Source organism: Bacillus rossius, chromosome 2 (assembly GCF_032445375.1).
Source record: "Bacillus rossius redtenbacheri isolate Brsri chromosome 2, Brsri_v3, whole genome shotgun sequence".
NCBI lineage: Eukaryota > Metazoa > Arthropoda > Insecta > Phasmatodea > Bacillidae > Bacillus > Bacillus rossius.
In genome coordinates, this window is record NC_086331.1 from 129309487 (window position 1) to 129325888 (window position 16402).

General features: G+C 39.0%; 1 protein-coding gene across 1 annotated transcript in view; it reads left to right on the forward strand.

The window, feature by feature from the left end:
• Positions 1–12042: 12042 nt before the first annotated feature.
• The window catches only part of LOC134528991 (protein Wnt-16-like), a 79109-nt gene continuing 74749 nt past the window's right edge, over positions 12043–16402 (forward strand). The window contains exon 1 of the mRNA XM_063362659.1: positions 12043–12110. Within this exon, the coding sequence (XP_063218729.1) occupies positions 12043–12110 (68 nt within the window). The remainder of the gene's footprint in view (positions 12111–16402) is intronic.

A 16402-nucleotide genomic window follows, 5' to 3' on the forward strand; every position in this document is an offset into this window, starting at 1 on the left:
AGGCTAAAATACAAATAGTTATACCTCAGTGCTGCCTCTGCTATTGGCTCACAACTCACCTGGATGACTCTGAGCCAATGAGAAACACTCAACCAAAGCTGTATCGAATCACAGGCTGCTACGTTGGGACGTCTCACAAGACAGCAGCCAATGAGTGGGCGAAATTTGACTGAGTGTACGTAGAACTGTGGAGTTCATCCTACAGGTCATTTAACCCGCGAATTTTTCCGGTCCCTACTAATAATTGAGAATAGAAATGATAAAACATTGCAAAGCATTAACTAGGGCGACATAGCGGCAACCGAATAAACACAAGTCCCTCCCCTCTCTCCCCCTACCCTTATCACCGGGTGACTGGCTCCGCCCACTGGGTACATTGATGCATGGTACGATGCGGTCGAGAAGGATGCACACTGCAGCCTAGAGCTCAAAGTCGTAGCTCACGCGCATCATTTGTTTTGTCAAATGAGCGACAGAAGACAGCTACAAAAATCATACACAGTGGGAGACACACAGGAAAATATATTTTTTTAATATTTTATTTTAAAATATACCTTAATATTTACACTCTTTGTAATATTTATTTTACTACTTTTCAAATGTTCAATAATGTTCTTATTAAATGAAGTCATTAGAATTTTTTTTTGCACGAGAGCATTTTATACCATTAGGCAGCGTAGAGAGACATTATTATATTATGTGTAATACACCTCCATCGCACTTTTTTAATACCATGTCGCAATAACTTAGTAAAAAATGACATAATTTAGAAGTCTGTGATATTATAACGCTCATACTTTTATAAGAATTTTTCAGGAATCAAAAAAATCATTAACTGAGTGTTTTGGAACTTAATATTATTTGTTTTTTGTTTTGAGGAGACAAGTCATTTCGATGGAAAAAATAACATGCCATGTGTATATAATTGCATTTAAAAAAAGTTTTTTCCCCTTGTAACCGAACTTCTAGTAACTTTCTCGTAATACAACTTCTAGCTGAAGGATGTAAAAAACTGTCGCCAATATCTGACAAACTGGAAAGAAATGAGAAAACAACTAGAACTAATGAAAGCAGTTAGAGGTTAGAGTCAAATGTAATTGGACTCAGTTGGAGCAATTGGATCCATAGTAGCTAATTGGAGCAAAATTTATCGAGCGCAATTGGATATATTGTAGTCATTTGGAGCTGTTGGAGCAGTTGAAGCATTGTTCAAATATGATTTAAGAATATATATAGTAATATATTTATATGTTCTTATATATTTATGTTTTTTTCTTTAATTCTGTCCCTGCAATTCGTAGATTTTTGGTATGTAAACATGTAATACATATTATAGTACTCTTTTGGCGTATAAAGTTTTGTTAGTACTATCACAGAGAAAAAGGTTTGTTTGAATCAAACAAATATTTGTTTATATATGGCGAAACAAATATTTACTTGGTAGAACAAAATATTTTGTTATTTTAACCAAACTCAGTAAGTAACAAAAATAATTTGTTACAACTAACCAAATATACATTTGAGTTGACAAAATCATTTTGTTGGGTCAACAGAACCTTTCCTACTGCAAAAAAATTGGTTTGAATTAACAAAATATATTTATTTCGCCATATATAAACAAATATTTTGTTGCGGCAAACAAACCTTTCTCTCATTGATAGGCCCGACAGTTTGGAGATTATGGTCATATGTGCTTGATATTTGTCATGGCTTGTAGAAATTTATGCCAAGAATCGAAAAAAAAAAAGCATGTATTGGTTCAGAGTGCTTGGCCAAAACGCTTGACACAGTACATTACTTGGATGAAAGTTGTGTCATGCATCGAAAAAATAATCGTGGCTTGGAGATGCTTGGCTTATATGTAGGGGCAGGCATTTTTCGCGAATAAATCTGAAAGCCTATTAGACTGCAACAAGGTATACCCGCACCAGTGGTTTCTCCCTTATTATTGGCGGCCGTCTGCGAGAGAAGTCGTTGCCTTGTTTGACCGAGCCACTCAGGACGCGTTTGCTTTCGCACCTGAATTACTGTGATTGGTGTTGTAACAATCGACATGTACCTGAAAGAAATTCACCCAATCACGAAACACAGACGATACTACAGTGTTTTAACTTATAAATAATCTCGGAATCTTTTCGCGAAATATGCATGGCCCTACTTTTATGCTTTTCATTTGCTTTTACTTGGACGTATTGTGTACTCAGTGTAGACAAAGAAGACCTCATGGTTCAGTAATGCTTGGGCGATAAGCTTGTATTTGGCAGTCTTAAGGTGCACATAAGGTGCACTGAATATGGCCAACATGGTAGGCATACTGATATTGTGTAACATATTGATCTAGTCGGGCGGTTATCTTGTATAGAGTCCTTGCTCTTGGTAATGACGATTAATAAACTCGACGAAAAATAATGGGGAAAAATTAAATAAATATGTTTAAGCTAAAATAACCTTTTTTTATCGATCAAGGATCGAACCAAGGACTGGAAGTGATCATATCAATAAATTTAATATGTTGATTTTAAAAATCAATTTTTAGAATTTGTTCCGAATTTATATGTTAATATTTATAAATATTCAATATGTTGGACAATATGGCTGTAAATATGGAGGATGCTATGACAGCTGACGGTCTGTAACTGGCACTACTGCATTCTAGCAATAAAAAATAAACAAACATGGTTGCAGAAAACTCTATCAGTGGAAAACTAAATGGCGGATAAAAGATAACTGCCCAGTTAAAGGTCAATGCCGAAGGTATACATGAGAGGCATGAATTTGATGAGCAATATTCCTCCGAACATTTCAATTTTTGAAATTTTTGATTGTTTGATTTTTTGGAGAAACGTTTTACCTGAAAACGGAACATGTTGAGTCATTTTGGTGAATTTGGGGTCAAATTTGCGTATTTTAATTCAGTTTGGGCGAATTTTAGCAAATTTCAAAGATCAAGGTCAAAGATCAAGATCATTCAAGATGGCGGCCTGACATCACAATCCAAGGTAATGGACCCCAATCCTTATCCTCGCACCAGAACCAGTAGCAGGAGAAACTATTATATACTTTTGATTTTTTTAATGAAATTGTTTTAAAGCTTACGGTACGAGGTACCTTTACTAAAAACAAAAAAAAAATATTGTGTAATAGAATAAAGAATTATTTTCATTATAGCATGTTTTACTAAAAAAAATCATGATGTTTTGGCAGTGCCAAGTTGAATATAATAAATAATGTGAGAGGCAAGTGGTTCGCCATCTGCACATTCGTAAGTTTGGGATAAACCATTAAAATCAGTATCCGATAATAATGTTATAGCCACGTATTAACCATGTTAGTAGGTTTTATTGTCATGTTTTGGACTACACGTGAGCAGTGACTACACCGAAGCCCTTCCTTCAATGGAGTAGAATACCGGCCGTTGTAGCAGCCCGCACACACACACACACACACACATTAACACACCCGTGCCGGCGTGATTTAGGACGAGTCACTCAGATATGCGCCCAAGATTGAGCACGCAAATCACGAACCAGCATGCATGGTGGCGTGCGGCGCAGAACTCAGGCGCCAGTCGTTTGTTGTTGTTAGCATCGCGCACGCGACGAGATCATGGCGGATTCCTGTCGTCAGACGGAAAGGTTTGTGACCCATTTGTACAAAGAACAATTATCGACCTTGCGGCAAGTGAAACCTGAGGAATATAGGGTTGTTAATTTCAAGAACAAGTCATATTGATAGGTAGAGACCGGAAAAATTCGCGGATTCTTTCGTGATAGGCTGAAATTCAAACATGTGTACAATTCTGCTGGTTCTGCTATTGGCTCGCAGTTTAACTGGAGCTCTCTGGGCCAATGAAAGATCATCGACCAAAGAAGCGTCGAATCACAAGCTACCCAGTGGAGACGCCTCACAATTTAGTACTCAATGAAAACGCGTGTTTACTTGAGAAATGCAGAGGATAATGGAAGCTATCCTATAGGTCATTGAATCCGCGAATTTTTCCGGTCCCTATTGATAGGGACCGGAAAAATTCGCGTTTTCGATGACCTTCAGGATGGACTACAAAGTCCTCAGTATACTCGGGAGAATAACGGCTGTTCATTGGCTGCTGACTTGTGAGTCGTCTCAACTGGTTTGCCTGTGATACGATACTTCTTTGGTTGAGTGTTTCCCATTGGCCCGGAGTCATCCAGATGAACAGTGAACCAATAACAAAAGCAGCTTAGAGGTGTATGTATTTGAATTTTAGCGTATCGCGAAATGAATCCGCGAATTTTCCCGGTCTCTACATATTGATATGTCCCTTATCCTAGTGTCTTTGGCCAGCACTCCTACAAAGTGGATGCAGATGCCATGTTGCCCCGAGCCCTTAAAGAAACACTACAATGGAATGATGCTATCAATGGAGAATGTTTAAGTTCCGCCGTCGCCGATAGATGGCAGTTAAGGGTAATCACGAACACCCTATTTATTTTGATGTAGTACACATAAATAGATAGATAGAAAGAGAAAGCAGTGGAAACCCAATTTTGAAAATTTGAAACATAAAAAAAAAAGAAATTTTCTCATCCATATATTTTTAACATATGGGGAAGTTAAAATATAAATTAATAAATAACTAAATAACTCTTAACTAACAATTTAATACTAAAAATTAAAAATATATGGTATGTTTCTGATCTCAATCTTCAAGAGTAATTTCATTCCATGTTCCGTGCAAGACCCCGCACACTTGGTTCCAGCAGTTTGCTTTAGTTGGTTCGTGCTGTAGTCCTCACGCCGCACATCTATCACGGGCGGTCGCTTTTCAGTTTCGTGTGTAAACCTTTCCGCATCAGACATCGCCAGCCAGTCTCCAATTCCAAACTACAACTGAGCTACACCAGACATGCGCGGACATAAAAAATGCTTCGTAAAGTTTTGCGTTGAAACGCCGACCCCCAGAGAGGCTTAAAACGCTCGCATAGCGCATAGGTTTAACAACGTGTTCTCCACTGAACTGTTGACTCGACCTTAACGCCGCAATAAAGGCACGGCGCTTTAAACGTTCGTACAGAATATCCACCATGGGTGAGACAATTCACACAAGGTTTATGCGATTGTTACGTTTATGCACTGCTATTTGTTTTATTGATAGGTTTCAACACAACGTGTTTTTTTTAATTTATTTTGACATGTCATATGCAGGTTTTGAAATCATTGTAACCTTTAAAAATTTTACAAACGGAAATAAACAAACATGACATTAAAAAAATACCATTGTCGCTTCAAGCTGTTAATTCAGCAGAACCTTCAGTGCCGCGGAGTGTACTGCCCGCTATAAAAACACCCAGTGGCTGCAAATCGTGGAACTCGGACTTCTGAACACAGAAAGAGTACACGAAGTTTTTGTGAGATGGACCCATGTTTTTAAAATATTACACTTCTCATATGTTTTAAAATTATAAACATGCATGGTAAAGTCCCCAAATATGGAATACCTTTTGTGTTTGTCTCGATAACTTTGTATTTATGTTGGTATAAATTTCTGGCTTGCAAAAATCATAAATTGATATTTAATAACATTCACGTAATTTTTTATTATTAAATATCAACTGGTAGTTAATGTAATTATGACATTCAACACAAGGGACAGTATTCAAATATAGGTTCACTAAATGTTAATGTGAAAAACATAGTGTGCGTTATATGGAATACTGCCCCTTGTGTTGAATGCCATTTGCTTTCAATTGATATTGTTAATACATTCCTTAAAATTGAAAAAAAAAACCATAAACATCACTAGTAGACCAACAATTTTCACCATTAGTTTTCATGTAACATCTTCATGAAACTAAAATATGATTATTAGTCACGGTTTCAGCGACTAAATAAACTGTCAGTTATCAAAAAGAATTATCTCAATTATTTTACTTTGCAATTGCATCACAATAATCTTTTTGAAGCTTTCCATCAGAGCCAGTATGTGCCGAAATTTGTACATTTTGGGCACTGAACCCAGTCAACGCTTCTCTGAGACCAAAAATATTTGCAGAAGATACATTTTGCATCTCCATCTTCTTTGCTTTCAGAAGTTTGATCGAGATCATCATCCATGTCTGAAGAATAATCTCCACTCTACTTTCTACCTAAACATTTCGTTTGGTACCATGTTCATGCGATACGAACGGAGATGCTGAATTCCCTTTTCACTGATTTCCTTTTTGCTTGTAGTTTGTGTTTGTTTGGAGTGCTGGTTAGGACCATTGCTGTTCCTCGTTCTGGTCCACGATTGCTTGGAGCTGCAACACTTAATTCGGGTTCTGTACACGTGTCTTCCACGCTCACATTAACTCCAGAAATTACACCATCAACCCGGTTAGTTTCTTCTGAAACAATGTTAGCCCCTTCGTTTGGAAATCATTATCCCGAAATTGGTCTTTGTCAAATGGATAGATACTAGATAATTTGAAACAATTAATTGCTGTCTCCACTGTAACATCCCTTGTGTAGACTCTGCCAAATAGTTCATTAACTTAGTATTATGTAACTGATCTTTTTGGGTTATTGTGATTAGCTAGCCACTTCCGAATTTCGTTATTGTAGAATATTTTCAGAGGATGTACGAATGGCAAGTCTTGTGGTTGCAATTTATGGGAGCTATGTGGTGGCAAACAAGTTATTACAATATGGTTCTTATGAGCATACTCTATGAAATACAGGTTTCGGGAATGAGAATAATGACCATTGAGCAGGGTTCGTCCGATGGCAGCCCTCTTTATATGTCGTGGTCAAGCTTCTCCCAGATTCCAGAAGCTTTCCGAGGCTCGTGGAACCGGAACAGCGGGGCGGAGTTTCCGCTCAGTTCCCCGCCAGACACGAGGATGGCCGAGCGGCTCCGAGGATAGCCGAGGCTTTCCTTCGCAGCGACTTGCGGCCGTTGCTCTATGCATGGCGGGTTGCGTTCTCCGCGCGCTCAGGCGCACGACGAAAGGCAACAATACACACGGAGACGCAGAGACTCCGTAACAACATAAGCAAGTCCCAGTGTTCAATATTTGTCTACGAACATTACAGCCATTCTTTTTCGATGTTCTAGTTACATCATCATCACATTTTTACGTTTTGGCATTTTTGTAGTGCCTACATTAGTAGAACTCACGCATAACTTACTGTGTCACCGCAGCAACCCCTACACTTGCATTCAAGAAAAAAACTTTTTTTTTGGTAACAAGAACCCTTGCTTAGTGCTTCTTGATTACTGTATGGATGACTGATACTCTTCATGCACTCTCAGGGAGACATCTTCAGATAGTTTATTTTAGTACCAACAGATGACAGCTTCATGCTAATTTGTTAAAACGGTATTCAATGTTACTCTAATAGTAAAACTACAACTTTAGTAAGTTGTAAGTTTTTCAAGACACTACCTAAATAAATTATTCTATTTAATTGAACATAGAACCGCATTTTGAACTATGCGCATCTTTTTATTGCAAAAATTTCGTAAACTTAGTAAATTTAGTAACTTGAGCTCACGAAACTAACAACTACATTCAACTTCCCAGCGGGGAAATGACAGCGGCACGAGATCCAAGAGTTATCAGCCTAACAGACGATCAACTAAAGAAAACTATCTAGCAATTTACGGGAAAATAATTGTGGTTTATTTACAAAACTTTACTTATTTACATATAGTCATTCACCAGTTAAAATATACATAGTAAGTGATTCCAAAATTACTTACTTATATCAACAAAAAGCAGCATGTGGCTCTACCTTAACTGTAATATTTTCACATATAGCACGTTCTTGTTAAAATTGTATTGCAACAACTGATTGCTTTATTTTATACAACAAAACCTGCAAATACCTTGGCTGCAGAACCAAACATTGCCCTTACAGATATTATGCCTATTATTTCCATTGTGTGTGATTTTTCCACTGGGAAATGAGGTAGGTAATATTAAAAAAACATAACATTTTAAGCTATATTTGTCATAAATTTAAATAGTATATTATCGATGCAGAATAATTCATAGACAGCACAAAACTTTGAAACCATCAATACAACCTTTAAAGCTCTGGCCGGCTTCGAACACTGTACCCAAGAGAACAAAACCATCTGAAGAATTGTCATCTCACGGTGCGTGCATGAAGAAAATACTCAATCTTTCAGCCACAGGAAAATTCACAGATTACCTCAGATTCTGGATATTTTTTTTTTTTTTTTGCATTTCTGTGCTTCCTAAATGGAAAGTAAATGAAAATAGCATGTGCGTCAAAGTGGAAATGTATAAGGAAAGACAGAAACAGAAAAGCTGAAAGCTGCCATAAATATAAACAATCTAACTTCCGGGCCAAGTACCCAAGGTTGCGTACGTTATTAATTGCACTGGATTGGAATATTCTTTCAACATAACACGTCAAGTTTTTCTACAAAACATTTTGTTAAAAATTGGTTGTCTGTAAAGTCGGTTTACGGACGATAGTTTAACAAAACATTGATGAAATGATTGCATACTTTTATGAATAAAATTGAATAATTTTTATGGAATTATCACTATTTTATATGGATACAAAGAAGGAGTGAAATGAAAGCTACAATTTAATTGATAAATTTACTTTTATTTGCACTCATTAATTCAAATATGTTTATTACTTTAACGAAGAGATTATTTTTACTATAACTTTTATACATGTTTGCTATTTAACTTCTTCCAATCTGTGTTATTTTTTTAAGGATATGACGATGATAGGAAAAGTAGGACACGAATGGGAGTGTTTCAAGTTTAATATGCCTCGAAAAAGTCAAATCGATGGTTGTTCCAATCGAGTGGAAGAGAGATAGATGCGGTGCAAGCGTACAATGAGAGTAAAGGGACACAGCGTAACGGGACAATGTGAGTAACGGGACACTTTTTCGTGCGTGCAGCCGGCGTTCATCGACTTTACAGACAACCCCCTCATTTTTTTCCCCTTTTTCTTTCAATAGTAAAATTATGATAAGTAGTTGTACCCTTCACTGGGTGTCGCGAGCAGATGACCCCACTCTGACAACAGCAGTGGCGTCCCTGGTTGGCCGAGGCAGGATGATTCCGCAGTGGTGTGGCATTGCCTTCCGCAGGATGAAGGCGTATCCTCTCCCCGGGCATCGAAGTCGTGGCCCTTGGCTCACCAGGCACACACGCTGGCCACTAGACCAAGTTGGCAGGCGACAAGAGAAATAACTATATATTACAAAAAATTTAAGCTTCAGTACTTCAATATGCAATTATGACATGTCAAAATATCTCTTTTTTACTCATGAGAACACCATATAGTATCCATAGGGCTATGCATATTTCGCGAAAAGATTCCCAGACTAGATGAAAGTTAAAACACTGTAGCGTCATCTACGTTTCGTGATTGGGTGAGTTTTTTTCAGGTACGTATCGACTGTTAGAACATCAATCACAGTAATTAAGCGCGGAAGAAAACGCGTCCTGAGTGGTTCGTTCAAATAAGGGAACTACTTCTCTCGCAGACGACAGCCAATCACAAGGAATAAACCTCTGGTGCAGGTATAACTTGTTGCAATCTAATAGGCGTTCAGGTTTTTTCGCGAAAAATGCCTGCCCCTAAGTATCCATAATAAATATATGTATTTTCTGAACGACCAGGTACTTTATAAGCCACACAATTATGATTACAATGCAAACATTATCTTCAAAACCCTATCAGAGGAAAAGCTACCTTTGTACAAAACAGACAGCCAGATACGATGGTATTTTTCGAGCGAAACATTTCCTGAAATAAATATTGACGCAAATATTGGCACGTGAAATAATGCAGAGAGTGCACTGAAGGGAACGTGGTGCAGATTGCACTCTCTAAACAACACTGTTATGCTTACATATGCACCAACACATGGCATAAAGTGCATGCATATCACATGAACAAACCATCATTGTGGCCATTAAATGCACCATAGCAAAAGTACAGTCAACTTAAAACTGCCCATTAATAATTAAACCAGATAAATACTTAGCACTCAAAATACCACATACTCGTATTTCGTAGTGTCTGCCCCTCTGATACAACGTAGAACATTGGAGCACGAACGTACATGTGCAAAATATATTTTAATACTAAATTAATAAGCATTCTGCATTGTAACAACATATTTTAAATACTTTTTGACGTGACAACTTCTAATAAATCGATGAACGCCGGCTGCACGCACGAAAAAGTGTCGCGTAACGCACATTGTCCCACTACGGATGTGTCCTGTTATGCTCATGGTACGCATGCGTGGCATCTCTCTTCCACTCGATTGGAACAACCATCGATTTGACTTTTCAATCATATTTTCGTCGTTTGAATTATTAATATTATCTAATTTAACGATCGTCCACCGATTTTCAGCACAATCGGTACGGTTATTAATTTCCCTTCTACCAATATAAGAAATAAACATGGCGGACTACATACGTTTTTAAAACTTCCACAACACAAAACAAATTTTTTATAAATATATATATATATATAACATCTGAAACAATTGCTTCCAATGTGGTCTCGTGGTCGTTCGGTTAGCATCGCTGACTGGCCGCTGCGTTACCTTGATTTTTGTACTTGTAAAAATAAATACGGCGCGCGCGACACTACAAAAGTAATAAATATATATGAATTAATAAATGCAAATAAAAGTAAATTTATCAATTAAATTGTAGATTTTATTTCACTCCTTTGTATCCATACAAAATAGTGATAATTCAATAAAAATGATTTAATTTTATTCATAAAAGTATGCAGAGGTAGATTTTATCATACAATAGATAGAAAAATTAAAAAAAATTCTTCCTCAAAGAATATAATATTTTTAATGCCTAAATGGTTTGGTTGCAAAAACCTATTACGGCTCAGTCTCAGGCCGAATATGATATTTCATTTTCTTCTGGATCAATCATTTCATCAATGTTTTGTTATGACGTTGTCACGTTAAACTATCGTCCGTAAACCGACTTTACAGACAACCAATTTTTTTTTAAATCATGTTGTACACTACACCAATTTAACTAGGCTATGTAATTTTTAACGTTATTGTTTTTATGTGATTTAAACATAATGTACAAAACTAGGCCAAACGGTAAGTTGTTGAAATTTATGATCTAATCCCTCGTGGGAAAAAATAAAGCTTTACCATCAAAATTTGACAGTCTTTTATTCACAATCAACAATATCTAGCACGTGAACTTGATATATTGTCGGACAGTTTCATAATTACTTTATTTTTTGATTGAGAATATTTTGGAGACATTCCGCGATTATTCTTTCTGAGCAATTTACATCCTACTAAATGCTACCTAAAATGATTTGCGCTTTCACGTTGAACACACGAAACTGAAATAATGAGAAACAAATCAATTGCTATTGCGCCATTTACAACAGCAATGTTTATAAAATACCAGAAACAGATTACAGTTGGCAGAATTCCGTCATAAAAAAAACTTCAAGAAAATAAGTTCCTGGTTTCTTACCGCCATGGACAGTTGAACGGAAACTAGTTTTTAGTTCAAAATATTTACAGTGTTACGAGAGCGAATTCAATGCCGAGTGAATCCTGAAAGTGTGCAACTAAACACAATTCATTTATAGCTGGCTTGATTTTTTTTTCTAACTGAAAACATAACACTTATTATTTATAAGTGCAGTCGCTGGTCCAGAAAAAAAAAAACATGCATATAAATAGCTCGTAGTTCGACGAGAATCGTGTGCTCAGCGTGCGAAAAAGGACTGACAGAGATATATATATTTTTTTTATTTCGCGATGCGCGCATTTTTGATGTGAGGGATGTTTTCGTTCAGGCGTCCGCCACGCGGTAATCCGGCCGGAATACATGAATATCTAGTGCGACTGAGTCGGGCCGCGGTTGCCATGGCGACGCCAATGGGCGCGCGGAACGGCGCGGGCGCCACGTCACGACCCCGGTGGTGGGGGGAGGGGTGCGGGCAGGGGGAGGGAGCGGAGGGGTTAAAAGGGGGCGACGCGGGGCGAAGCCTGCAGTCGTCGCGGCGCGCGGGATGCTGGCGCTAGCGTTGCGAGTTCTGCTTCTGGCGGCGAGGGCGCGCCTGGCCGCCCCCAGCTGGATGTGAGTCTCTCTCTCTCTCTCTCTCTCTCTCACCCTCTCTCACCCTCTCCCACCCTCTCGCTCGCCCGTCCGGCCGAACTTCGCGGCCTCATTCACCCCCTGACATTGATTCCGCTCTTCTCCAGAGTCCCCGAGCGACGCGCGGGCCACTGCTTGCCCGCCCGCGTTGTTGTTGTTGTTGTTGTTTTTAATTCAACCTGGTCACTGCTACTTGCGTTCTTAGGGACGTTTCGGAAGCTAATTTGGAAATCACTGTTCCAAAGCGTGTAAGTTTTGTATTTTAACTGTGATTCAGATCTAACAGTGGTACTTAGCAGTAATGATAAAAGTAGAGGAAAATTAATGCAAGGTGCTGTTTGCTGCGATAAAAAAAAATAAACACAACTTTGAATCTCCAGTGGCACGACGTTTCTGATATAATCCTGCGGCCGATAGACGATGGCACACTGACCTAGCTCTGCGGACACGTTGGCACACTGCTCCGTAGTCGCGTGTCTGCTACTGCCTCGGGGTAACTCGGCCGTGTCGCTTGCCACTGTGGACATATACGTGGTGGACTCGTCTGATCTTCATAAGCGAGTCAAACTTAGGGTTGCCGCTTGTAAAAAAAAAAAAAATTGGTTGTCTGTAAAGTCGGTTTACGGACGATAGTTTGACGTGACAACGTCATAACAAAACATTGATGAAATGATTGCATACTTTATGAATAAAATTTGAATCATTTTTATTTTAATAATAAAAGAATAAATACTTGAAATTATACTAGTAATCCGATTTTTAAAATCCAAGAATTATTAACCTTTATTGCCGAAATTGTTGTTGTAATAAGCAATGAAAACCACATTAACTTTTCACTTCACTTTATAAACAGTCGACGAAACAGTTCACGTGTAGATGACTTGTAATTAATTTTAAAAACTGGCATTTAGCTATAAAGTTTAAATATAATTATGAACAAGTTTTCATATAAATAAACTGTAATCAAATATCTATCATCAATTATATGAATCACCATAATTTTTTAGTCAATTGTAACATAACCTATTATTACTGTACTCGCCGACAGCGTAACGGAACACAGCGTAACGGAACAATGAGCGTAACGGGACACAACGTAACGGAACAATGTGCGTAACGGGACACTTTTTCGTGCGTGAAGCCTGCGTTGATCGATTTATTAGGCGTTGTCACGTCAAAAAAACAAAACTGTGTTTATACAATCATGTTACGTGACACGACTGAATGCCTGCCGGCAGACTAGCCGATGAATCAGTGCTGCGAGGCGTCCCGTGGCCGCCACGTGGACGCCAGGGCGTCGCGACGCCGCGAGGAGGGCGCTCGCTGCCCAATCACAGGCGCTGTTGCGTGGGAAGCCTTCATTTCACAGACGAGAGAGCCGCACCCGAAGTTCCCCCAAGTTCATGCCCGCTTTTTTTCCCCGTTCTATCTCATTGTATAAACCGGCGTGGCGTTAAATTTTGCGGTCGATTAGGATAGGTTAGCTACATTATAAATACTTTAAAACATTGTGGAAGGTTGGTTATATTAGGTAAGTATAGCTACATTAAAAATACTGTAAAATCATTTTATGGTTGCTTAGCAAATAACTTCTTAATGTGTAGCTAACCAGGGCTAGGAAACCGTTTACATGATTTCACAGTATCTTTAATGTAGCTATCCTAACCAAATCAACCGTCCACAATGTTTTAAAGTATTTATAATGTAGCTAACCTAACCTAATTGACCATTAGTTATCATGAGTTACAATGAACAAAAAACCCGAAAATGCATGATCGGGCGTTTGGCTCTCTCGTCTGTGAACAGAAGGCTTCCCCTGTTGCGTCGGGCTCGCGTCTGGTTGGCCGCGAACAAAACACAACTGCGTGCGTCCTGTTTACAAAAAAAAAAAAACCTAAGAAACGCAGCTAAGTTATTATGGAAAAAATATATATATTTTTTTGTGGCAACAGCAATCAACTGTTATTGTACTGTGCCAGTTTCTGTCGATATTCGCCTACTAGCAGCTACAATGCTTGCACTTACAACACCGTCACGAGACGACAGCATGTATGCTAGACTCCAATGCGGCCTGTGTATCGGCAACTCCTGCCCACGGAAGAGAGCGACATATGTTTTAAATTTAATTTAATTTATTCGATACATTCGGCAGTGGCGGACACAGGAGATTTATTTCGGAGGTTGGATTAAAAAAAATTATAAAAAAATTTGTACATGTGTATTTGATAAAAATTATACTACTATTGACACTAATAACTAACATACAGGCCTACACACAGCAACATACTTTCTTCACTGATACTTTTCTGAGGGGCAATACACCCCCGCCCCCCTAAACCCCCTTCCCCTGCGTCCGCCGCGAACGTTCAGAAAATCTTTGAATTATGGTACAAACCATAAGGCTATGGAACAAGTCAGTTTTTCACGGAATAATTTAAAACATACATAGCAATATATTTATGAAAATGACAATTACGCATTAAATACTGAGATAAACATTTCAAACAATTTAATTTTTAAGACTACATACATTAAAAAATTTAACCAGGTTCAGAAATATTTACTTTAAGTTTGTATGGCTTCCTTAAATAAAAAAAATATGATACAAATATATTGTTACGATTTACTGCGGGTTCGTAAAGGATAGCCCAATTAAAGATTTTTATCACACACAGTTTTATTGATTGCCACTATTTACACTACTAGCTAATAATCTAAAAATGCAAATTAATCAATTGTACTAAAAAAAAATGTTGCTTCCCCAGTCACTCGTTATTACACACCGCACACCTCGCTGGGCCGCACCTCTGGCGCAACTATCGCCGCAGCACCCCTCGTGGACCTCCGTCGCCGCACTCCGCCGCCGCCGTCGCACTTCCCCTTCGCCGAGATCCCACTCGACGCCTCGCTCGGAACTTCGCTCGGGACTCCGCCGCACCCGCGGCACTATCGCCCAGAAACTTCGCCGCGGGAAAACTCCCGACTCCACTCACTCACTCCCTGCCCTGGAACCTTCGTCCAAGGACTTCGCCACTCTGCCGCACCCGCGGCACTATCGCCCGGAAGCTCCGTCGTGGGAAGGCTCCCGCCTGAACTCTCTCTCTGAACTCCACTCACTCTCTCGAGGCCGCCGTCCTCGTTTTATCTATCAGCCGCAATTTCCAGAACTCGCGAGCGCGGCCGAGGCCAGTCGCGTCATTCCGCGCCGACCCGACGGCAGAAATCTCTCGAAACACGTGTCGGCGGCTCGTGTAACTCCACAGCTGGCAGGTTTCAGTTACGTGTCAAAGGCATGGCGCCGCGCGGGGATTGTTGGGAAGGAGGAGGGAAAGCGACAATCCTTGTTATCTTCCAGGCGCGCGCGGTGCATCTCATGTTGCGGCAGTCGCCAGCCAGCTCTGCACCTGCACGTGTCCCGGCCTTGCTCACGTTCGTAACAATATTTAAAAATTTTTTTGGATAGTTCATAATGCCTAATACATGAAATCGTAAAAATAAATGCATTCAGATATGCAAATTACTATTTCATTTTGGATTATATAAATCAATAAGGCTAAGGAAGTTGATACTGACACAAGGAACAAGGTAAAACCTACACGAAAGAAACCTCAAAAATTATTACAAGTTTACTATACATATTTAAAGGTATCATCCCCAAAATTCTTCCACCTTTTTGTGTTGTGTGTTTCAGATTTTTTTTTTTAAGTTACAAAAGAGAGAGACGGAACAAAATTTAAAAGTAGAAATATACTTGCCAAAATTATTCAGTTTATTCAGTCTGTATGGTTAGGTATTAAATAGTATTATTCCAACATGAAAGAAAATGAGAATTGTTTGAAAAGTTATCAGGTAGCAGCATGCATTTTTCGCGAAAAGAATTCGAGACGACCAATGTGGTAAAACATTGTTGCATTTCCCGTGTTTCGTGATTGGTTGTGTTTCACTGCAACAAATGAATCACAGCTCCACAAGTGAGGAATTAAACGTGTCCCAAATGGCCTGGAGAAATGGGGCGACGACTTCTCTTGCAGACGGCCGCCAATCACAAGGAAAAAACCTCTGTGACGTGCATATCTTATTGAATTACAATGAAAGTTAAGATATTTTCGCGGTAAAATAAAACCCTGCCAATAAACTCAGTTGTCTGTACTCCAGATGACGTAATTTAAGAAGGGTTCAAATAAGAAGCTGTCGTATAAAGGCGTGCTTCGCGCTAGATGCAAGAGAAAGCGTGCTACATCAGATGCGTTTAAGGCGGGCGCGTCAGATGTTCA